General features: G+C 43.2%; 1 protein-coding gene across 5 annotated transcripts in view; it reads left to right on the top strand.

Annotated features, from left to right (window-relative positions):
* MGST2 (microsomal glutathione S-transferase 2) overlaps nucleotides 1-25,729 on the top strand; it is a 44,011-nt gene that overhangs the window by 6,985 nt on the left and 11,297 nt on the right. For 3 of the 5 annotated variants that reach the window (XR_746813.2, XM_030917201.1, XM_010353466.2), the window contains exons 2-3: nucleotides 5,883-5,982; nucleotides 23,304-23,374. Coding sequence is in view for 4 of the 5 variants with exons in the window: in XM_030917201.1 (XP_030773061.1) it covers nucleotides 5,883-5,982; nucleotides 23,304-23,374 (171 nt within the window). In the remaining variant the exon portion in view is untranslated. Of the gene's footprint in view, nucleotides 1-2,756; nucleotides 2,879-5,882; nucleotides 5,983-23,303; nucleotides 23,375-25,729 lie in introns of those variants that run through there. The other 2 variants (XM_030917205.1, XM_030917209.1) reach the window with 2 other exon arrangements.

The raw sequence follows: 25,729 nt of genomic DNA on the forward strand, positions 1-25,729 counted from the left end.
TGATGCTGCCCTGGAGGGATGGAGCCCAGGGTTGGAGACAGTCAGGGCCCATCTGTACATTCCTTCTCCTCACTCTGCTCTCTCAGGCTGCAGTAGGAATGAGAAAAACTCCAATCCCAAGCATTTACACACTTTTTTTTTTTTTTTTTGACTCGGAGTGCAGTGGTGTGATCTCAGCTCACTTCAACCTCCGCCTCCTGGGTTTCAGCAAATCTCCTGCTTCAGCCTCCCGAGTAGCTGGGACTGCAGGTGTGCACCACCAAACCCAGATAATTTTTGTATTTTTAGTAGAGATGGTGTTTCACCATGTTGGCCGGGCTTGTCTCAAACTCCTGACCCTAAGTGATCCGCTCGCCTCAGCTTCCCAAAGTGTTGGGATTACAGGTGTGAGCTACTGGGCCGGCCAGCATTTACACACTTTAGATATTCAGTGACAATGTTTAAATCCTAAACAACAGCTTTTTGTAGCAAAAGGGGATTAGTGGAAGGGAAGAGCCTGCTTTGAGAGCCCTTTCTACACCAGGATCAATATTGACTTCTTATGAGAAGGGAGGCCATATAGGAAACACATTGCCTCTAATACTCTAACACAGGGAGAGACCCAAACTACACACTTGGTGTGGAATTTTAAAAGGAAGCCATTTTTAAAACATTAGCACATAGGAAACAGATATTGAGGTACTAAAACAAGTCAGACAAGGGGATAGTGGGGGAGACAACTGGTAAGGAACTAAAACTGAAAGAAATAATGCGAAGGGAAATAATAAGTGCTGTAACCCAACTGAACGTGGGCTCATTCACCCAGCACACAGAAACAAACACAAGCACCAGGATTTGCAGTGACAGAAAGGGAGGCATTGATTGCAGGGTGCCAAGCAAGGAGAACTGGGCAGCTAACGCTTAACACCCTAACTCCCCAATGGCTTTCCGGCAAGGGTTTTACAATTTTATTTATTTTATTATTATTTGAAACAGGGTCTTGCTCTGTCACCCAGGCTGGAGTACAGTGATCCTGGCTCACTGCAGCCTTGTCCTCCCAGGCTCAAGCGATCCTGCCTACTCAGCCTCCTAAGTAGCTGGGACTACAGGCGTGCACCATCACCACACCTGTATTTTTGTATTTTTATTTTATAGACATGGGGTCTCACTATGTTATCCAGGCTGGTCTCAAACTCCTGGGCTCAAGCAGTCCTCCTGCCTCAGCGTCCCAGAAGGATTACAGGTGTGAGCTACCACACCTAAATGGGGTTTTAAAATTTGTTTTAAAGAGATAGGGTCACACTATGTTGCCCAGGTTGGTCTTGAACTCCTAGTCTCAAGGGATCCTCCTACCTCGGCCTCCTAACATTCTGCATTACAGGAGTAAGCCACCAGATTTGGCCCAAGCAAGGGTTTTTAAAGGCAGGGGTACATTTCAGGAAAGCAGAAGGTAATAGAAAAATAATAAATCAATACTTGGAGGTTATACCTTGGTTTGGCCCCAAAAGGCAGGATATCTTGACACAGGGGCTTACAGGCCACAGGTGGATTCAGAGATTCTTTCGTTTGCAGTTGGTTAAGGGAGCAAGGCTGTGTCTAAAAACGGGGTCAGCAGAAAGAAATGTTAAGGTTCTAAACTGAAAAGTATCTGAGACAAGTCTCAATCAATTTAGAAAATTTATTTTGCCAGGGTTAAGGATGTGCCTGTGACACAGCCTCAGGGGGTCCTGACAACATGTGCCCAAGGTGGTCAGGGCACAGCCTGGTTTTATACATTTTAGGGAGACATGAGACATCAATTCATCTATGTCAGATGTACGTTGGTTCAATCCGGAAAGGTGAGACAACTCAAAGTGTGCATCCAGGTCATAGGTAGATAGGAGACATTCTTTTGAGTTTCTGATTAGCCTTTTACTGAATCAAAGGAAGCAATCAAATATGTATTTAAGGTGGGTGGATCACTTGAGGTCAGGAGTTCAAGACCAGCCTGGCCAACATGGTGAAACCCCATCTCTACTAAATATACAAAAAACTAGCTGGGCGTGGTGGCACATACCTGTAATCCCAGCTACTTGGGAGGCTGAGGCAGGATAATTGCTTGAACCTGTGAGGTGGAGGTTGCAGTGAGCTGAGATCACGCCACTGCACTCCAGCACCGGTGACAGAATGAGACTATCTTATTTAGGAATAGAATGGGAGGCAGGTGTGTTCAATGCAGTTCCCAGCTTGACTTTTCCCTTTGGCTTAGTGATTTGGGGGTCCCGAGATTTATTTTCCTTTCACAAGGTTTAACCTGTGTGTGTGATTCTCTGCAGGCCCCTCAGGAGAAGATTTAGAACAGGGAATGGTGGTCAGAATTCAGTCCTCAGTTCCGCTTAGCTGAGGTCTGTGTGACAGTGGTCAGCATTTTCCATCTGGTAGGGGTCCTGGTTTCTGAGAAACAACTCAAGAACCTATGTTAAGATGTTGCCTTTAGTTTCTATAGGGAACCGAACATCTTGTAACTCTATCTTATTTGGGTGACTATTATTTAAACTATTACTACCTTCTCGCTTAGCGGGTCTGAAGGCTAGCAAGGTGCTTGGAACTTCCCTTGAAGGAACTCAAGAGTTTTTTTTTTTATTTCCATGCTTGAGGTGGCTGGCAGGTCCCTAAGAGTGTTCCTTGCCCTGTCTCAATGCCAGAAGTTTATTATGGGGTAAAAAGAGGAAGTTAAGGACAGGAGGCAAGACCTATTGAGGGCTTAAAAACTGACAGAGGAGGAAGTGTGGATGCGGAAGTGAAAGAAGTCCACAGAACTCATCACAAGATGAAGGTGGACCCAGGCATCAGAGTTGATTATCTAATGAAATGAAGGAGAAGAAGGTCATAATGTTTTATAACAGGGAAACTTCGGCAGGTAGGGAGCCATCATCCCCAAAGTTACCTTGTACGGGGTGTCAGAGCCCTGGCAATGGAAAGTGATTGGCCCACAGGGAGTAAGAATTTACCGACAACAGTATAGGTTTGAATAGGAAAGTTTTAGTAGATTGAGAGAAAGCTGCAGAAGAATGCAAGGGGCTGCCTTAGCGAGAGGACTGAGCATGCGGGGGGCGGGGGGCGGATTTTCCTTAGGGGTATTTATGGACCTTAAAGCAAGAGCTTAGGGGTAATTTGGTCCATATTAGCCATGTATGTCATGATGAATGATTACATTTGTAGACATTTTGGTGTCGTAATGTCAGCAAGGGTTGCACAATGAGTTTCGTCATGCATGCATTCCAGAGACGTATAGAGGTAGAGAAAGTCTAGTTACGTATAAATTTTGGAGAAAGAAGCCTGAAACCGGCTTTAGATATAGGGAAGATCAATTACTTCTAAATTCCTCAGATGAGGAGTTCTGCCTCTGGATGGTCTGCTTCGTGGGCACCAGGTGGTCTTTATTCTCTTTAGTGGCCCCTCCCTCCTGGCCTCCTCATCTCCAGGCAATCTTTATGTCACTATAGATTCATTTGCATTTTGAGAATTTTATATAAATGAAATTATATGGTAGTACTCTTTTTTGAAAATCCTTGCTTTCATTCAGCATAATTATTTTGAGATTCACTCATTTTTGGGGGTTATCAATAGTTTATTCCTTTTTCTTATTGTTAAGTAGTATCCCATTGTATGGCTCTATCGTGATTTATTTATCTACTCGCTTGTTGATGGACACTCATATGAGTCAGGGTTCTCCAGAGAAACAGAATCAATACATACACTCACACATATACACACACGGAGAATTATTTTAAGGAATTGGCTCACACAACTGTGGGGGCTGGCAAGTCTGAAATCTGCAGGAAAGGCTGGTAGGCAAAAGTTGATGTTACAATCTGGTGTTGAAGGGAGACTGGAGGCAGAAGTCCTTTCTCTTTGTGGGACCTCAGTCTTCCCTCCTAGGGCCTTCAACTGATTGGATGAGGCCCACCCACATTAAGGAGGGTAATCTGCTTTACTCTAAATCAATTGATTTCAATATTAATCACATCTAAAAAAAATACCTTCACAGCAACATTTAGGCTGGTGTTTGACCAAACAGCTAGGCACCATATGCTAGCCAAGTTGATGCATAAAATTAGCCATCACAGAGTTGTTCCTGTTACAAACAAAGCTGCTGTGAATATTTGTGTACAATTCTTTGTACTGAAGGAAATAAAAATATTTTACCCAAGATAGATTTCTTTGACAGATTTTGAAATGGCCCTGCAAAGCTGTTTTTTTGTGGGGGAACTTTGCATTGTGGAGAATCTCCATTAATGCAGCCAGGCCTTCCCTTGTCCAGATCTGGGAGAGATTAATGGAGTCTGACACCTGTAAAGATCTGGAAGGAATGCTTACCATCTATTTTCTCTGAGGGACTGCCATCTGTGAGATTTCATCTGCATGACATGACCCCCTTGGCTAGCTGAGCCTCCTCTTCTTCCCCTCCCATATCCTGTCTTGCCACTAAAACCTGACTTACCACCATAATCTGTTTTTTTTGGCCCTGTTCTGAGCCTGCATTGTTTCTGTGAACCCAAAATATCTGATAGGTCTCAACCAATTTAGAAAGTTTATTTTGTCAAGGCGAAGGACACGCCGCCCGTGACACAGCCTCAGGAGGTCCTGATGACATGTGCCCAAGGTGGTCAGGGTGCAGCTTGCTTTTATACATTTCAGAGGGATATGAGACATCAATCAATATGTGTAACATGTACATTGGTTTGGTCCGGGTATGGCAGGAAAACTCAAAGCAGGGGCTTCCAGGTCATAGATAGATAAGAGAGAAAGGTTGCATTCTTTTGAGTCCTTGATAAGCCTTTCACTGAATACACAATTTAGTCTGGCTCAGTGAATCTGCATTTTTTTTTTTTTTCTGAGACGGAGTTTCACTCTTGTTGCCCAGGCTGGAGTGCAATGGCGTGATCTCGGCTCACCGCAACCTCTGCCTCCCGGGTTCAAGTGATTATCCTGCCTCAGCCTCCTGAGCAGTTGGGATTACAGGCATGCACCACCACGCCCGGCAAATTTTTTGTATTTTTAGTAGAGACAGGGTTTCTCCATGCTGGTCAGGCTGGTCTGGAACTCCCAACCTCAGGTGATCCATCCACCTCAGCCTCCTAAAGTGCTGGGATTACAAGCGTGAGCCACTGACTGGCGCATTTTTACACAAGCAATCAGATATGCATTTGTCTCAGGTGAGCAGAGGGATGACTTTCACAGCACCTGTGAAGATAAGCTTTTCCTTGTGGGCAAATTGTGCTTTGTAGCTATCTTATTTAGGGATTAAAATGGGAGGCTGGTTTGCCCGCTGGAGTTCTCAGCTTGACTTTTCCCTTGGCTTAGTGATTTTGGGGTCCTGAGATTTATTTTCCTGTCACATTTCTGTAACCTCAAGATGGCATATGAATTTCTGTACCTCACTGTGGGGCTGCGTCTTTGTTCTGAAGGCTGCTATGTATACATGTAAAATAAATGTGTGTGATCTTTCTTTTAACTTCTGTTAATTAATCTGCCTCATGTCAGTGATTTTCAGTGAACCTCCAGGGGGCCAAGGGCTTTGGCCCCTGGAGTATGGACATACAATTTCGTTTCTCTTAGGGAAATACTTATGAGTGGAATGACTGGGTTATACATTGGAGGTGTGTCTAACTAAAAGACTGCCTTCCAAACTGTTTTTCAAAGTGGTCGTACCATTTTACATTCCCAACCAGCATTGTATGAAAGTTCCAGTTGTTCTCATATCCCCTCCTGTCTGTCTTTTTTAATTGCTATCATCTGTCTTTTTGATTTTAAACATTCTAATAGGTATGTAGTACTATCTAATTGTGATTTAAATTTGCATTTCGCTAATGACTGATGATGTGCCCCATCTTTAACGCAACATTTCCCTTTACTTGCAGGTTATTTTGCTTTGCAAGTTGGAAAGGCAAGATTAAAATACAAAGTTACACCCCCAGCAGTCACTGGGTCACCAGAGTTTGAGAGAGTATTTCGGGCACAGTAAGTAATGCTTCTTTTACCCTTCATGGATCTGTGCCTTTCATAGAGACACAATTCCTGACTAGGGGAAAGGGGTATGGAGAAGACCCTAAGTTCATGTGCAATATCTAGTTATAACAAGTCACTCTTCGCAGCCAAGACTGTTCTCAGAATCCATAAAGTTTGAAGGGTTCGGGACATGAAGCCTCTGCCCACATGTATTACCAATTCAGCAGGGTGTATTTACAGAAAAGGCTGGGAGGATCTCAGGAGGGACTGCTGTGTCTCCCAAGCAGGGTCACTGGGTCAAAGAGGCCCCCTGGAGCCTTGTGAGACCACAACAATCTGAAGTTGGATTAGCTATGCTACAATTTTCTATCTTATTTTTTCCTCCCTACTTCAAAACAGAGGTAGATCAGGATTAATCTTCTGCCAGTTTCTCTGTGAACCATATCTTAAAATCAGAAACCTGTAAGAATGAGAAAGCTTGCCAGCTCACATGCATGCACCATGTTTTTGATCATCTTGTGCTCTTGTTTTTTCAGACCCACACAGAATGTTCCACCATAAACATCATGAACTTGCCTGCTGTAAGAATGCTAGGGCGTCCTTTATATTTCATCCCCCAAAATAAGTGCTTTAAGAAACATTTCATGCATCACTACTGATATATCATTGGGTTCTTTTGTTACAATCTTGGGATTTTTCGTTTATGTTGACTAGTGAGATTGGCCTATACTTTGCCTTTCTTGTCTGGTTCTTGTCTCATTTTGATACAGATGAACCTAGTCTCAACTGAGTTGGAGGAAGCATCCTGTTCTATTTTCTCAGATAACTTTTTTTTTTTTTTTTTTGAGACGGAGTCTCGCTCTGTCACCCGGGCTGGAGTGCAGTGGCCGGATCTCAGCTCACTGCAAGCTCCGCCTCTCGGGTTCACGCCATTCTCCTGCCTCAGCCTCCGGAGTAGCTGGGACTACAGGCGCCCGCCACCTCGCCCGGCTAGATTTTTGTATTTTTTTAGTAGAGACGGGGTTTCACCGTGTTAGCCAGGATGGTCTCGATCTCCTGACCTCGTGATCCGCCCGTCTTGGCCTCCCAAAGTGCTGGGATTACAGGCTTGAGCCACCGCGCCCGGCCAACTTTTTTTTTTTTTTTTGAGACGGAGTCTGGCTCTGTTGTCCAGGCTGGAGTGCAGTGGCGCCATCTCGGCTCACTGCAAGCTCCGCCTCCTGGGTTCACACCATTCTCCCGCCTCAGCCTCCCGAGCAGCTGGGACCACAGGTGACTGCCACCACGCCTGGCTAATTTTTTGTGTTTTTAGTAGAGACAGGGTTTCACCGTGTTAGCCAGGATGGTCTTGATCTCCTGACCTTGTGATCCGCCCACCTTAGCCTCCCAAAGTGCTGGGATTACACCGTGCCCAGCCTCTTCTCAGAGAATTTTAATAAGGTTGGAAGAGTGTATTCCTTCAAGGTTGTGTAGAACTTGCCTTAAAATAATCTGGGCCTGATGTTTCTTGTGGAAAATTTTTAAATTATGGGATTTGCATTCTTTAATGATTATTGGACTAGGCAGTTTTTTATTACATCTTGAATCAATTTTGGCAGGCCTTGGTCCTTGAGATGATAACAATGGTCTCTTGATTACCCACTTGCTCCGAGGAGGGTTTTACAGACTACTCCCTAGGCTTGAAAGTGTGGGGTGAATACCACCAGGAGTTCACGAGATAATTGTAAGAGGTGTGTAGTCTTGGTTTTAAATGACATTGAACTACATGATGAGAGGTCATTCTCATCTCAATTATCTTTGAATCCTTATGGTTATATCAAGTGGAAAGTATTGCTTTGGAGCCAGCATGTCCCACACCTCAAAATTAATGTTTATTTTTATCAAAGTTATACATGTACATGATCTGAAAATAAAGTGGAATTACAGGTTTTATGACAACAACTCTTCCTTGTCCCTACCTCCCCTCACCCTCTATTCCTAGAGATAACCCCTTTTGACTACTACTTTGAGCATTTACTTCTGTATTTGTAAACATTATACTTTCACTGCTATTTATTGATTCACAAATTTTAGACATTGTCAATTGGCTTCTTTTAATGGAAGAAAGAATTTCATGCTCCTTTACTTCCTCTTTTCCTTACCTCATCCTTCCAGTAACATTATATCACTCTGTTGAGTTAAATCAATAGCCAATGTTTATATTATTGTGATTAAGAAAATAATGTTGAAAGCAGGGCCATATAGTATACTGTGGTTACATTTCCTTCTTGTGCAAATTTTTTTTCCTAGGGTTAATAATTGTCTCTTTATTTCTTTGTTTGCTTAGTTTCATGCCCAAATCTTCTGCAGAACTGAAAATCTCCTTTCATTACATTCAAATGCATTAGATAATCTAGTAATACGTTTTTCTGTCTTGTAGTCATTTCTGCCTGAGTCCTCCACTTTTTGCTCCAAGCTGTGGGATGCTCTTGGTGCTTGCTGCACAGCTGCTGTCCTGGGACTTCCTGTCACCATCCTAGAAATTTCCCTTATACTCTCCTGATTTGGATTTCCTGGACCTCCTGTTTTCCTGTTTATTGGCCTTCTCTCTTATTTTAGTGAAGTATGCCCTTCAGAAGCTTCCTGAGAGAGGGTGAATGTTTGGTAAAGTTTCGAGACTTCACATATCTGAAAATGCACCTTTATCTTGCCTCACAGTTAAGGGATGGCTTGGTTACGTACATTTCTGTATTAGAAATCCTTACCCTCAGAGTTTTTGAAAAAATTTGCTCCATGACTTCCTAGTTTCCATTGATATTATTGAAATATTCTGTGCTATTCTGATTCTGGACCTTTTGTTTGGAAACTATGGAAGCTTCAGGATCTTGCCCGGCCTACTGTCCCAAGATGTTAATAGCATTGTGCTTGTTGAGAGACTTTTTCTTCACTGTGCTCAACCCCAGGTGAGGCCTTTTCACAGCCTGAAAACTCCCGTCCTTCTGTTTTAGAATTTTTTTTAGTTTTAAGACAGGGCCTCACTCTGTTGCCTTGGCTGAAGTACAGTGGCACGATCTCAGCTCACTGCAGCCTTGACCTGCCAGGCTCAGGCAATCCTCCTACCTCTGCCTCCTTAGTATCTGGGACTACAGATCCGTGCTACCATGCCCTGCTAATATTTGTATTTTTTGGTAGAGATGAGATTTCACCTTGTTGCCCTCGAACTTCTGGGCTCAAGCAATCTGCCCACCTCAGCCTCCCAAAGTGCTGGGACTACAGGTGTGAGCCACTACTCCTGGCCCAGAATATTTTTTAATATTATTTTTTCCCCCAAACTTCCTCTCCTTCATTTTCTCTGTTCTTTCATTCTTAAAACACACACTAGTTGTGTGTTAACCTCCAGGACTGATCCTCCAGTTTTCTTTTATCTTCAGGTTTTCATATTTTTGAATTTTTGTTCTTTCAGAGGAATTTCCTCAACTTCTAACTTTTTACTGAAATTTCAGATATCATAATTTTAATTTCCAGTAACTTATTTTTATTTTCTGATTGTTTTTTAGTTGTTGATACTGATGTTAAGCCATCACTTTTTTATTTCATTGATGCAGTTGATTCTCTCATATTTGAGGATTTTAGTTATAATTTAAAAAATTCTCTGTAACATTTCTGTTTCTTCCAAGTGTCTTCTTGTATTTTTTGGCCTTTGTCTTTCATTTGTATTTATTATTTACCCATTAAATATTTATTGAGCACCTCTGTGTACTGGGCATTGTTGTCATAGCTTGGCCTAGATCGATGAACAAATCCGACAAAAATCCTTGCCCTCTTGGAGTTTGCTGAGGAAGCCAGAAAATAAACAATAAGCAGATGATATTATAAGAAAATAATATAAGCTGGGTATAGTAGCTCACACCTGTAATCCCAGGGAGTCAGGAGGCCCAGGTGGGAGGACTGCTTGAGACCAGAAGTTCAAGAGCAGCCTGGGCAACATAACAAGAGCCCGCTCTCTCTATTGAAAAATAAATTAAAAAATTAGCCACGTGTGGGTGCATACCTGTAGTCCTAGCTACTTGGGAGGCTAAGGTAGGTTGAGCCCAGGAGTTCAAGGCTTCAGTGAGCTATGATCATGCCACTATACTCCAGCTTGGGCAACAGAGAAAGACCCCAACTCAAAATAAAAGAGAACATAATATATTATGTTAGAAGGTAATTAGTGCTAAAAAAAAGAAAACAAAAAAAGATAGCATTGTAAGAGGGTATGGGATGGGTTCCTGGGGGGTGAGTTGGTGGTTTGTGATGTCCAGTAGGGCCATGGGTGTAGGTCCTACTGAGAAGATGGCATTTGTGAACATGTAGAGAAAGAGCTCTTGGGTCAGAGAGAATAGTCAGGGAAAAGCCCTTAACTGGGGATACGCCTAGTGGGTTAGTCAGGAGGTCAGGGGGCTGCAGAGGAGGAGCCTGGTAGGGAGTGGGAGGAGGTCAAGTCAGAGAGGTCAGAGATGGCTGGGTCACACTGGCCCTTAAAGGCCACTGTAGGGGACTTTGGCTTTTCTCTGAGTGAAATGAAAAGTCATGACGGGGTTTAAAGCAAAAGAGTGACATGATCTTATCTTTTAAAAGGAGAATCCTGTTTGCTTTGCTGAGAAGAGTCTGTATGGAGGCATTGGTAGAAGCACACAATTCATTTAGAAAGCTATAGCAACATTCCAGGCAAGAGATGATGGTGGCTGTGTTGCAGAATTTTTGCTCCTTAGTTCAGCTAAAACTGGGTTCCTGTCACATGGCCAGGAAAGATTAGGCGTGCTGACACATTGAAGGATGAGTACAGCAGAATTTATTGGATGTAAAGGAAAAAAAAAAAAAGGAAAAGAAACTCTCAGCAAAGCGAGAGGGGGTCCTACTCACAGGCCCCTGCCTCGTAGGTTGATTCCAGGTCACCATCCATGAGCTGGAGACCAGGCTCCTCCCCCTGCACAGGGTGCGAACTTCCTGTGGCTCCTCCCCGTTCCCCCAGTGAGCACGCGGGCTTTATTCAGAAAGAATCAATGTGGAAAGGGTGGGTGAACAGGGGCAGTTCTCCCTCAGGGTGGCGGGTTTCATCCTGGATGAGCAGTCCGGCCTTTCAGCCTTCAGGCTTTTTTAGAGTTGAGGGTTGGGTTTCACCAGGGACCCTTGGCTGTCTTCTGTCTCTGTCAGCTAGAGCCAGGGAGATAGCAGTGAAATGATGGCAAGTGGTCAGGTTCTGGATATATTTTGAGGGTGGACTCAATAGAATTTTCTGACATAATGAATGTGAAGTGTGAGAACAGTCAAGAATGGTTCTTGGATTATTGACCTGAGCATTCATCCCAAAGGATGATGTTGCGATGATCTGAGACAGAGAAGGCTGCAGGAGAAGCGGTTTTGGGGAAGTATTAGGAGGTTCGGTCTTGACGTGTTGTGTTTGAGATGTGGCTTATGCTACCATCAGGGAGAGGCCTTAAGCATTATGATTTACTAAGCTATTTGGATGGTTTATGATTGCATCATAAACTGACAAATACATTGTTGGTTACACCTCCAAGTAGAGAGGCAGCTGGATAAACAAATCTGCATTTTAGGAGAGAGATCTGAGCTGGAAATATAAATTCAGGAGTCATTGGCACAGGAAGATGATTTACAGCCATGAGACTGGATAAAATCACTTAGGGGAGTGTGTAGGTGTATTATTCTGTTTTCACGCTGCTGATAAAGACGTACCTGAGACTGAGCAATTTAAAAAACAGAGAGGTTTAATTATACTTACAGTTCCATGTGGCTGGGGAAGCCTCACAATCATGGAGAAAGGCAAGTCACATCTTACATGGATGGCAGCAGGCAAAAAAAAGAGAGGGCTTGTGCAGGGGAAAATGCCTCTTTTAAAAGCCATCAGATTTTTTTTTTTTTTTTTTTGAGGTGGAGTCTCACTCTGTCGCCCAGGCTAGAGTGCAGTGGCCGCAATCTTGGCTTGCTGCAACCTCCGCCTCCCAAGTTCAAGCAATTCTTGTGCCTCAGCCTCCTGAGTACTGGAATTACAGGTGCCTGCCACCATGCCTAGCTAATTTTTCGTACTTTTAGTAGAGACAGGGTTTCACCATGTTGACTGGGCTGGTCTCGAATGCCTGAACTCAGGTGATCTGACTGCCTTGGCCTCCCAAAGTGGTGGGATTACAGGTATGAGCCACCGTGCCCGGCCTAAAACCATCAGATCTTGTGAGACATATTCACTGTCACAAGAATAGCATGGGAAAGACTTGCCCCTATGATTCAATTACTCCTGCCAGGACCCTCCCACAACACTTGGGAATTCAAGATGAGACTGGGGTGGGGACACAGCCAAACCATATCAGTAGGTAAAGAAGAAAAGAGGACTGAGCCCTGATGGCATTAGGAGGTCAAGATGATGACAAGGGTCCTGCAGAGAGATCTGAATAAAGGAGATCTTAGGGGGGGGGTTTTACCCAAACATCAGGTGTTAATAATTCCCAACTGGCTGTTAAGAAAGAGGCATTAGAGGGTGATGTGGAAGCTCCATGTGCATGGCTAGGGCTTCTGATTGGTCAGGAGGCAGCTTTTTTCTGGAGAACCCCCAAAGTATCCGTAGGTAATCTTTCTGGTACCACTTGGTTTCTCTAGAGAAAACTCTTTAAACCTCCTTCAGCAGTTGAAGGAAAGAGGGTTGGAGATAGGATAATAGGCCTGACTTTTGAGAGTGCAGTAGGTAAAGACAGGAAGGTTTTTCGACTGTGCAGTGTGCAGCATGCAGATTCTAACTGTTTTCAGGACAGAATTTTACCCCTACCCTCTATTGTTCCTGAAGTCCCCAACAGCCTCTGGTTCTGTTTCTCCAGGCAATAGACCTCCCACCTCTTGTGATGGGAAGCAGGGTGGGTCTCAGGAGTGGGAAGCATAGGTGGAGGGCAGCTAAGCCCTCCTTATTCAGTCTTTCAACCACTCTTATGTTCCAGCCTTTGGCCTCTAAGGTACCTGGGTGCCCAATTCCTGAGCTGCTTTTGATTCTGGGGTAAGGATGGTCTCAGTCTTCATTGCTTCTTGTTTCAGCAGGCACGTAGGTTTCGGCTTTCTGCACTCTGCCAGTCCAACCACTGTTCCTCCATGTGCTGTCTTTCTTGCACAAATTTGCTAATGTCTCTCTTCCAGTCTTGAGAGCTTGTTTGGAGATTCTAGCAGGAGGGCGTAGCTACTCATATACCCTTGACTGAAAACTGGTCCTCCTGTATCGAGGATGGCCGTCCTCTTTGACTGAGCATGCAGCTTTGGGAGGGACACACATGGAGTGGGGAGGGAGGAAGGGAACACCCACCTAGCCAGCCAGATCAGCTGAATCAACCCTGGCAATTGATGGGGTGACCAATGTTGCAGCCAGATCACCCTCACTTCGTCTCTCTTACTCTTGTGATCTGTTCTCATTCTCTTTGTTCTTGATTACTCATATCTATTTTTTTTTTTTACCAGCATTTTAGTGAAGCTTCAGAAGTGAGAAGAAATGAATATGGGTTCTATCTGCCATGTTTAGCAGGAAGTCATCCACATGTTTTTGACATCCTGTGCACATCCATTTTCCCTTGTCAACAAAAAGAGTCAAACTCTATAAAATATTTAAAGAGATTTATGTATGTATTTATTTATTTTTTAGATAGAATCTCACTCTGTCGCCGAGACTGGCATGGAATGGCGCGATCTTGGCTCACTGCAACCTCCCCTTCGTGGGTTTAAGCAATTCCTTTGCCTCAGTCTCCCAAGTAGCTGGAATTACAGGCACGTGCCACCACACCTGGCTAATTGTTATATTTGTAGTATAGACAGGGTTTCACCATGTTGGCCAGGCTGGTCTCAAAGTCCTGACCTCAAGTGATCCACCCTCCTTGGCCTCCCAAAGTGCTGGGATTACACGCCTCACGTGATCCACCCTCCTCGGCCTCCCAAAGTGCTGGGATTACACGCCTCACGTGATCCACCCTCCTCGGCCTCCCAAAGTGCTGGGATTACACGCCTCAAGTGATCCACCCTCCTTGGCCTCCCAAAGTGCTGGGATTACACGCATGAGCCACCACACCCAGCCTGAAGAGATTTATTCTGAGTCAAATATCAGTGATCATAGCCCATGCCACAGCCCTCAGGAGGTCCTGAGAACACGTGCCCAGTTTGGTTGGGGTGCAACTTGACTTTATACATTTTAGGGAGATATGAAACTTCAATCAAATCCATTTAAGAAATACATGGGTGGCCGGGCGCGGTGGCTCAAGCCTGTAATCCCAGCACTTAATCGGGAGACTGAGATGGGCAGATCACAAGGTCAGGAGATCGAGACCATCCTGGCTAACACGGTGAAACCCCGTCTCTACTAAAAAGTACAAAAAAACTAGCCGGGCGAGGTGGCAGGCGCCTGTAGTCCCAGCTACTCGGGAGGCTGAGGCAGGAGAATGGCGTAAACCCGGGAGGTGGCGCTTGCAGTGAGCTGAGATCCCGCCACTGCACTCCAGCCTGGGCAACAGAGCGAGACTCCGTCTCCGAAAAAAAATAAAAGTACATTGGTTTTGTCCAGAAAAGTGGGACAATGTGAAGTAGGGTGGGGTGGGGGCAGGGGGCTTCCAGCTTAAAGGTAGATTTAAAATTTTTTCTGGTTGACAACTGGTTGAGTTTATCTAAAGACCTGGGATCAACAGAAGGGAATGTCTGAGCTAAGATAAAGGATTATGGCGACCAAAGTTCTTATTTGCAGAGGAAGCCTTCACATAGTAGGCTTCAGAGAGAATAGCTTGTAAAGTGTTTCTTATCAGACTTAAAGTCCGTGTTGCTGTTAATGCTGAAGAGGTATAAGGGGGTATGTCCGACTCTCACTTTCCATCGTGGCCTGAAACAGCCTCTCAGGTTAAATTTTAAAAGAGCCCTGGCTGAGGAGGAAGTCCATTCAGATGGCTGGGGGGCCTTAGAATTTAATTTTTGGTTTACACCCTATTTGACAGAGAAAGAATCTCATGCTCAGAGCCTTCAGCAATCAATAGTGTCTAACTAGAATTTAGTAACTTTTTGTTTTCATTGAGTTTATTTTTATACTTACCCTTTATTTAGAAAGTTATACTCTTTCTGCACTTGTAATGATATAAAATTTGTTTTTTCCTAATTTAAGGAAAGAAGCTGATTTGTAGAAAGATAGTGCTACATTAAAAGGCTAAAACTTTGACAGTGTTAGATTAATGCTTGAAGTTTGGGAGGCACTATGCTATTTATAAAAATCATCACAAGAGGAAATTCCAGATCTTCCCACTTTGTCTTTCATGATCTGAAAATTTCTTGTTGGGAACTACTGGGTATCCAGTAGGCTAAGTCCCTGGGCCACTTCTTGGTTCTATTTTTATTCTCATAGTTTCCACAAATTTGACTTTCTTTGAAGTTATTTTGCTCTCCCTCCTCTTCTATATCTGGAATCCTCTTGTCCCAGGAATAAAACTGAACACTACTTCCAAGTATTTCTCTCCAGTTACTATTTATAAAGTGAGTACTGTATACAAACCCAGTTTCCTTGTTAGAAATGTTTTGCTTTGTTGGATTAATCATGGTAGAACAGAGAGTGGTTAAAAAATGACGATCAATAATCAGGACAGATTTGGAGCCAGGAAATACCTTGAGCAACCACACAGCAGTTGTTCTCCTGGTTTCTCACTGAAGAATGATTGGGGATGGCTCCACTCCATACTTCGAATTTCTTTTTGAATTTTCCACAGCCCTAGCCCAACTTTTGCCTTAGATTCTAAGGTGTAGGATAAATCAGGCCAAACCAGATCAGAGTCATTGCTTGCAAAGCCATTTAGACTTTCTCTGAAGTAGTTAGAGCAGAATTCCCTGGAATAACAGTTCAGTCCAAAGCCTACTTGGTTATCTGTTCTTTTTCCTGGAGGAGGAATGCACTGTCTTTTCTGGCTCTCCTGGACCAGAAGCACTGGTTTCCTTTTGCCTCTTTGGAAGGACTTAGAGCTTAGAGGTCTGGCCTTTTCCCTACTCTTTTCTCCTGCTGATTTTGCCCTCAGCATAGCCAAGAAGCCCAAAGTTATGACTAATTCTATCTTTAGGTGGACCTCGACATCTCATCAGCAGTCACTTCGAGGTTCATTGATCCTAAAGGACTGTTTCTTGTTCGAAGGTCATCTCAGGCTAGGTATCTATTTGTGAGCAGAGCTGATGTGGAGTCCAGCCTTTCTGAGTTACTAGCCCTGGGCTCCTTAGAATCTCCACCCACTTTCTCTTCCCTTCCTTACAGGAGACGACTTACAGATGACAGTCTCTAGAGTCTTGCTGTCTTTCACAATTTTTTAAAATTGTGAAAATAGTAACTATAATTTCACCAAGGACCATTCCTTTATGTTATTGCTGAACTTAGAAAATTCTATCTTGTCTAATCTGAGCACCTTGATCCCTTTAGAGGAAAGTCATTTTATAAAATCTAAAAAGTAGATCCAAGTAATAAATTGATCTTCTTGCAATTTAAATACACTTCCTCTGATTCTGCCTTCACTGGAAGGGGAGAATAGCTGCTGACCTCACTCCTTTTCATGTGCTGAAAGACCATTATTAAGCATCTTTCATCTTTTGGATTTTGAGGCTAGATAGCACTAATTCTTCAGCTTTTTTTCTCCAACCATTTATAAATTTTGGTTCTCTTTAGACAAAAATTTTTAATATTCTTTCTAAACCTGGAGTCTAGATGTATATCTAGTATACTAATAATGCTTTCTTTGGTGCTGGTAAAGACAGAAGAATTGCCTCTTAGTTCTTGCGAATGAACTCCTATTTGCTTAATGCTGAATTATTCAGTTCCTATTCCAAAATTAACCTGCCACAAGGCACAGGTAAGCCTAATCATCGTGGATCTTGGTACCCTTTAGAAATATTAGCCTCTTCTCACTCTACTGTGATTCTGTTTTTTTTTTTTTTTTTACATTTTATTAACTTTTTAATGTCATTTTGAATTCTGATTCTGAAATTTGGAAATTAAAACGAGTGACCTTAATGCATGTCTAAAAACTATGGAGAAAGGAAAATTTACAAGCATAGTGATTTCTCAGATATTCTGCAACTATAAGATTACATTAATGTGGGCCACTGACTTTTGCAATGAGTGGAAAAAAGTAGAAGAAAGAGAGACAGTAAACATATTCCTATTTTCTTACAAGCGTAACCATCATGGACAATAGCAGAAAGCACTAGATGCCCTTATCCCCTGACTTATTATAAAGGGCTAGGGGCTGGGTACAGTGGCCCATGCCTGTAATCCCAGCACTTTTGGGAGGCCAAGGTGGGTGGATCACTTGAGGTCAGGAGTTCAGGACCAGCCTGGTCAACATGGTGAAACCTCATCTCTATTAAAAAATAAAAAAATTAGCTGGGCGTGGTGGCACCTGCCTGTAATCCCAGCTACTTGGGAGGCTGAGGCAGGAGAATCATTTGAACCTAGGAGGTGGAGGTTGCGGTGAGCTGAGATCACGCCACTGCACTCCAGCCTGGGTGACAGAGTGAGACTCCATCTCAAAAAAAAAGAAAAAAATAAAAAGGGATCTCCCAAAATGACAGAGTGACTCTGTGTGATGAGCTCCTCAAACTCCAGTGTCCTTGTAGATACCAAGCAGCATCTGTCACATAAGCCGGGAGATTCTCCAAGTGATCAGGGGACAAGAAGGAGCTGGGATGCGGAGGGAATGCAAATCTCCCTTCCCTGCAGGCTCTTCGTGTTCCCTACAAGCAGCACCACTGAAGGGCAGTGGTGGGACTCATGCCCTCCTGCCACCTGCCGCCACATACCTATTGTGTCCCCACTTAGAGTTACTTGACAAGGAGCAATTTAGACAGTTACACATCTCTATAAAAAGATTAACTCCAGCAACCTCTCATCCCAAGCCTTTTCTGAGCATATTAACCTGTTGCTCTGATCCCAGTCAGTGTAATCATCCAAAAGACCGCCCGGGGCCAAAGTCAGAAGACCAAGGCCAGGTCATCCATTCAGAGTGCAAGTGGCTCATGGCAGTGTGCAGCCCACTGCTTCAGGAAGAGTCACCTAAACAAGAGGAGAAAGAATCAGGAGCAAACAAAAAACCTGCAAGAAGCAAACCTCCTTTGAATTGCTTTGTCTGTTTTTATTTAGAAAAAGATCTACTATGAGCATGGCATTAGAAATGGCTCATGAGGTTTTCCCTTAGGAGAATGTTTCATATTTTCTGAACAAAGTTGTTGCAAGCAAAGTTGCATATTGTGTTCATTGGACACCGTCAAATAGAAAAATATTCATAAAAAGTTTTAGGCCACAGGTCTCCCAAGTGATGTGCCCACATTGAAGGAATACACCAAGTAATCCACTGGGAAGGTGAGGAAAATATTGGAGCATCTGTTTATACTGATTCTTAAAATCCTATCCTTTAATTTAAAAAAATTTTTTTTTGAGACAGAGCCTTGCTCTGTTGCCCAGGCTGGAGTGCAGCAGTGCGATCTTGGCTCACTGCAGCCTCCGCCCCCTGGGTTCAAGCGATTCTTCTGCCTCAGCTTCCTGAGTAGCTGGGACTACAGGCACGTGCCACCATGCTTGGCTAATTTTTGTATTTTTAATAGAGTCAGGGTTTCACCATATTGGCCAGGTTGGTCTTGAACTCCTGACGTCAAGTGATCCACCTGCCTCGGCCTCCCAAAGTGCTAGGATTACAAGCATGAGCCACTGCTCCTGGCCCTAAATTTTTTAAAAAAAATTTTATTTTTGGGCTGGGCGCGGTGGCTCAAGCCTGTAATCCCAGCACTTTGGGAGGCCGAGACGGGCGGATCACGAGGTCAGGAGATCGAGACCATCCTGGCTAACATGGTGAAACCCCGTCTCTACTAAAAAAAAATACAAAAAACTAGCCAGGCGAGGTAGCAGGTGCCTGTAGTCCCAGCCACTCGGGAGGCTGAGGCAGGAGAATGGCATATACCCGGGAGGCGGAGCTTGCAGTGAGCTGAGGTCCAGCCACTGCACTCCAGCCTGGGCGACAGAACGAGACTCCGTCTCAAAAAAAAAAAAAAAAAAATTTTATTTTTTTAATAAAGATGAGGTCTCACTGTGTTGCCCAGGCTGGTCTCAAACTCCTGGCTCAAATGATCCTCCTGCCTCTGCCTCCCAAAGGCCCGGGATTACAAGCATGAACCAGCTTCCTGGCCCTCCATCCTTTAATTTTTATGTTTGTTTTATAATGAATATGATATTCTTTTCCAGTTGAATGTAGTAGCTGTGCTAATAGATAAATCCCAGATTTTCCATGGTTTAACACAGTGGAAGTTCATGTCCTGCTCAAGTCCGGTCCTATGTGGGAGCTCCTGGGTGTGGGCCTCCTCTGCTACAGAAGGATGTGTGCTTATTTTTATGGGGCTGTGCAACTGTTAGGGCTATGCAATCAGAAAAGTTTGGAGACTAGTGTTGAAGGAACTGCCAGATTTGGAGCTGCCAGGCCACAATTTGATTCTTTTCCCCACCCCCAAATAACATAAACTTTGTAGTATACTTATTGACTGAGACAAGGCCCAAATAGCACTTAGTTTGGGGCCATCCTCACTGCTCCTGGCTACCAGATCCAGGTGGGAATGCGCAGTAGTCCTGAGCCCCCAGGGCCCAGGCTCCATGGTATTGGGATGGACAACAAGGGGTCTCAGCAGCTTTAACTACTCAATCTCCACAGTGCCCACTGGACTGTCCCTTAGAGTGACCAACTCTTTCCAGTGCTTCTGGGTCTTACCCAGTTTTAGCACTTAAAGCTCCATGTCCCCCTAAATTCCTCAGTCCCAGACAAATGAAGATAGCTTTCATGGGAAGCTTCGATATCAAAGGAGCATGGGATTGTTCAAAGAGGGCTCTCACCAGGGAATGAGTAGACAAGCCTGTTTTCCCATGGGCAGCCTGTTTCTCCAATATGGACATGCGGGAGAGGAGACAGTGGTCATAATCAACTATACCCCCTGTTCTCACAGGCAGGGAAATTGACAGCTGCTGCAGGCTGTTTGCTGTTCCATTTGGGAAATTTTCCTGAGGATCCCCTGTAATAAGAGGATAGAATATATCTGCCTTCATGACTTAAAAGAGGCTATAAATTATTTTCATGTTGGTTTTCGTGTCAGTGAAACTGTAATTAGCCACTGACAGGATTGTCAAGAAGTAATTTTCAGAGTTTGGTTCCCTTGAGTTAAACATGCCTACTGACAGCTTACTGAGGATGTGTTATTGTGGGGATACCATCCAGGCCTGGAGGGACCCAGAATCAGGCAGAAGGATGCGGTCACATGGCGGAGGGACTGGAGGAGGTGACAATTAGCAGGTAGAATGGGATTCCAGGTATTTCAAGGCCAAGCAATACTTGGTGCTTTCACCAGGCAGGCAGCAGGGAAGACTGTCAGCAACAAACAGGGCACCCAACTGGCAGTCACATAATTATTTTCAATCTCTGAGAGATGATAGGAAGAAATGGGCAAAGTCTTATTTCCGAGGGACTAAGGCTTGAGGCAGGTCAGCAAAAGAGGGACCAGGGTGAAAGTACAATGAGCACAGTTGGAACGTGAGGTTGGGGTGAGCTCAGCAGTGACCAGCCACTTGTAGGGGACAAAGGGCCTATTTCTTGAGAAAGAAAGGTGCAGAGATACGGTGCTAGGCTGCTCCAGTACTCCACGTGTTGCCATCTGTGAGCACAAATGCAGTTGCAATCACATCCTTGCCTAAATCTCAATGACTTCTAGCCACCTGCTGCTCACCCAGGATCCCAGCACCCCCGTTCCCCATCTTCCCAATTCCTTCTGGGAATACAGGGCATGTGCCCAGGAACACAGCTCCCACTGGCAAGCAATTGAAGGGAGGGGCTGTGCCACTGTCCTGCTCCCCAGTCCTCTGTGAGTACAGTACCCTCCCCAGGTTCTGGAGTGCCTTCCACCACCGCCAGGAGCTGCTCTGGGTCTGTGGCAGAGGGAGATTAAGGGTGTGACTCTCCCTGACTTTGTCTCTTCTGTCATCTGAGGCATGGCACCGCTTGTGTCTGGAATCTCACCAAGGTTTTCATGAGGACGATCCGTCAGCGTCTGTTCTGGTCTCTGGTTTCCCATTAGGTGTGAAACTAGTTCCCTAGCTTGTGGGGGCAACAGGGGGAACTCCAAAACATCCCCTCTATTTTTATTTCCTTTCTCCTTGCTCAAAGGCCTTCTTCCTCTTTCAGATAAGAGACACAAAAGCACACATGCCTATCAACTAATGTGGACAGATACCCAAAGAGCTTCTGCCATCTGCAGTGCAGTTTCTACTTAGTTAGGACATTCTTATACAATATTATCTCCTTGTTCCCAGATGCCAAGCCAAGGACACTAGAAAAACCTCTAAGTAATTAGACTTTTATGAAGGCTAACCGGGGCTATTTTTGAAGGTGCTTTTAAAACAATCTTATCACACCTAATTTTGAATAAAAATATGTTGTGAAAAACTTGATGCTTACATTTGGAATAATTTAAGGTGTATTACAAAACAATAAATGATGGGACAATTTTGTTATGTTTCCAAAAAAGTTCATATAAAATTTCAGTGAGTGTGAAAGGACTAGAGCCTTCCTCTGCTGCTACTCCATTTTACCTCGTGGGAAACAGGTCTATGGATTCAGCCAAGGAAAAAGAAACCTGGGAACGCCATTTATTCTTTGCATAGTTGTAATATAAAGTACGAATTTTATCAAGTATCTTTTCACTGACCCTATCCTCGCCACTCAAAAAGACGTTAATGGAAAGACAACCATCAGAAGCAAAATCATGCCAAGAACGAGAAACAGCAGGAGGAAAAACTTTGGTTACTTCTGTGAGTTCTAGAAAGTTGTAGTTACGGTTTGTGAGATTATCAGTGTTAGGCTTTAGACAAGACATTCCTTGGGTCACCTTTTGGTGGTAATGACAACAGTCTGAAAAGGAAGAAGAAAGCAATTTTGCATTCGTATTATCCATTTCCAATTTTTTAGGGGACTGATGGTCACCCTTCTGGCTCTTAGAGATGTGTGTGGGTAATTGCGCTGTTGTCTTTGCTGGTGGGGTTAAAATTTTCCGTATGTGCTTTAGGACTCTACCTCAGCCACGTCTTTCTTTGAGCACTGAACTTGTTAATTATGCATGTTTCTTACCCAGCTTTAAAAGATGACTGAGTTATTATTGGGGAGTTTTTTTCCCATGTAGTTGAGGCATAAGCTGATAAAGTTGAATTGACCTAGACACAATTTTCTGTGGGATTATGGAGAATGAGGGAAGAATTACGCTTTGTAATTATGCTTTTTTGTTTGTTTGTTTTTAATTCAGAGAAAATAGATCACTTATGGTGACCCAGGCTAAAAGACCTAGGTCTTCAACAACCAGCATCATCTATTTCTAGATCAATTGCCTTGTAATATTAAGTATTCAAGCTTTGAGGCTTACTGAAGGAAAGATATGGGGTCATTTACAATCCTGTAGACTATGACCTTCCACCAGGATCTACTCAAGACCTCATCACACATTACGTTAAAGTTCTTTCTGGTGGTGAAATTGTCAGCAAAGAGCTTGGCCAACCTAACCAAGATCACTTGGGAGGTATACCTTAGGAGGGAGGATGAATATAATTCATCTTTTTCCCTTTTGTTAGACGCAGATGAATTAATTATAGTTCCCAGAGAACTGTTCCCTTTTGCTTAAATTAGTGTCAGATTTTCCATCCAAGTCTTCTATGAATAGAGGCAATATGACTTGACATTAGGACAGAGCTTTGGAATCTAGAGATGGATGCTGTCTATCTTTGATTCTCTGCCATGCATGTCGGTCTGGGCTCTCAGGCCTTAGTTTATTCGTCCATAAAATGGGAATGAATATGCTCACTCATTTACTTCAGGAGATTTTAAGGGAATTATTTAAAGACCATTTTGTAATGTTCTGGGTAACTCAAGTAGAAGGCAATGGATGTGAGGGAATTTTAAAAATAAGAAATCTCTTGAATATGAATTGAGTAATCTCTTAAGTTCTTTAGATAAGATATGGAGTGATCTTTAGGCTCAGGAGGCCTGTCTTTTGGGAAAGTGCTATGACTCACTTCTACTACTGGCAACTTATATGTAGGAGAATGATTCTTGGCCCTGCTCTGAGGTTTAAACAATGTTCAACCTTGAAAGATTGATTTTCAATGTAAAGGTCACTTAAACTCTTTTGTAAGTTCTTATATTACTTTTGTTAAAATAGGCGAACATTTACCTCTAGATGAAAAATCAATGCTTCAGTGTAAAGTTTTCTCATAAAATAACCTATGTCTTAATTTTTTTCCACAGACAAAACTGTGTGGAGTTTTATCCTGTATTCATAATTACATTGTGGATGGCTGGGTGGTATTTCAACCAAGGTAATATTAAAATACAGTCAACTGTGTTCTAATGATGACTATGGTGCTTAAATGATTAAGGAGCGGATATATGGCCAGGCGTGGTGGCTCATACCTATATTCCCAGCACTTTGGGAGGCCCAGGTGGGCGGATCACCTGAGGTCAGGAGTTCAAGACCAGCCTGGCCAACATAGTGAAACCCTGTCTCTACTAAAAATACAAAAATTAGCCGAGCATGGTGGCGCATGCCTGTAATCCCAGCTACTCGGGAGGCCGAGGCAGGAGAATCACTTGAACCAGGAGGCAGAGGCTGCAGTGAGCTGAGATTGTGCCACTGCACTCCCGCCTGGGTGACAGAGACTCCATCTCAAAAAAAAACAAACAAAAGGAGGAACAGATATGCAACTACATAGCTACCAATCCTGGAGACTAAACAAAATAAACAGTGTGTGCGTCAGAGTGCTATGTTGCAGATATATGAACTTTGGCTTCATTCTAATTTAATTCAATAATGAAAAAAATATTGAGACAAACAGTATGCTAGATCTTCAAGGATGAAAATGACATGAGCTTTGTCTTCAAATCTAATAATCTACAATTGACTCTTGAACAATGGAGGGGTTGGGGCGCTGACCCCCCCCCCCACACACACAGTAGAAAATCTGCATATAACTTTTGATTCCCCAAAACTTAACTACTAATATCCTATTGGTCTGGAAGCCTTACTGAGTACAGTCTACTAATAAATATTTTCCATGTTTTATGTATCATATACTGTATTCTTACAATAAAGCATGCTAGAGAAAAGAAATGTTATTAAAATCATAAGGAAGAGCAAATATTTACTATTTATTAAGTGGAAGTGGACCATCATAAAGGTCTTCATCCTCATCATTTTCACGTTGAGTAACCTGAGGAAGAGGAAGAAGAGGGGTTGGTTTTGCTGCCTCAAGGGTGGCAGAATCAGAAAAGGTGAAGGAGGTAGAAGGGGAGACAGAGTTGGCAGGCGCAGTAGGTATAAATTTATAGAAATATTTCTGACGTTTTTGCTTTTTTCTCTAAAAATGTTTCTATATAGTACCAATCTTTCTTCCACTGTTGCCTTTAGTTTCAGTGCTTGTATCATAGAAGGGTCCGTGTCATAAAAGAAGTAAAAAAGCAGACTTGAATCATTGGAACCCTTCTGCCAGATTGTCTAATGTCAATTTGTTTTCTGGTACTGCCTCTTCTGTCTTCTTCCTTATCATCTGGCAGTGGTTCAGAGCACTCGTCTCTACCAAGTCATCTTCTGTTAATTCATCTGGCGTGGTGTCTATTAGCTCTTGAATTTCTCCAAGATTCATATCTTGAGACCCTTTATCCCCCTACATTCTTTGTCACAGCCACTATCTCTTTCATGATTTCCTTGATTGGCTCTGTTGTAAATCCTGTGAGTGTCATGCACAACATCTGTACACAGTGTTCTTCAGCAGGAATTTATTGTTTCAGGTTTGATGACTTTCACAACCTTCCTATAACAATGCTAGCATCTTCAATGGTGTAATCCTTCTAGGCATTCATAATACTCTTTCTATCAGGGTTCTCTTCCATAACATTGACAATCATTCCCATAGAGTACCTTGTATCATGAGCCTTAAAGGTCCTGATAACCCCCTGATTTAGAGGCTGAATTAAAGATGTTATATTTGGGGGCAAGTAGACTACTTTTATGCCTTCTGCGTTGAACTCATGGGGTTCTGGGTGGTCAGGGACATTGTCCAATATCAAAAGAATGTTAGAAGGTAATTCCATCCTGACTTCAGGGTCAAAGCATTGATGGAACCAATCCAGAGAAGAGGTTCTTGTTGTCCAAGCTTTTTTTTTGTACAACCAAATGACTGACAGGTGCTGTTTATCTTTTTCCTTCAAGGCTCAAGGGGTTAGCAACTTTATAGATAAGGACAATCCTGAGTATAAACCTGACTGCATTTACACAAAACAGTAGAGTTAGCCTATCCCTTCCTGCCTTAAATCCTGGAGCTTGCTTCTCTTCTTTACTAATAAATGTCCTTTGTGACTTTTTTTTTTTTTAAATCCCCAGGACAGGGCACTTTTGTTTGCATTAAAAACCTGTTCAGGCAGATATCCTTTCTCCTCAATGACTTCTGAATGGTGCCTGGGAACTCATGTATTGCTTCTTGGTTGGTGGAAGCTGCTTCTCCTGTTATCTTGATATTTTAAAAGCTAAACTTCTTTCTAAAATTATCAAACCATCCTTTGCTGGCATTAAATTCTTCAGCTTTAGATCCGTCATCTTCCTTTTGCTTAAAGTTGTCATATAAGGATTTTGCTTTTTCTCAAATCCTATTAGAGTCTACAAGTATGTGTTTCTTATA

This window comes from Rhinopithecus roxellana, chromosome 2, assembly GCF_007565055.1.
Source record: "Rhinopithecus roxellana isolate Shanxi Qingling chromosome 2, ASM756505v1, whole genome shotgun sequence".
NCBI lineage: Eukaryota > Metazoa > Chordata > Mammalia > Primates > Cercopithecidae > Rhinopithecus > Rhinopithecus roxellana.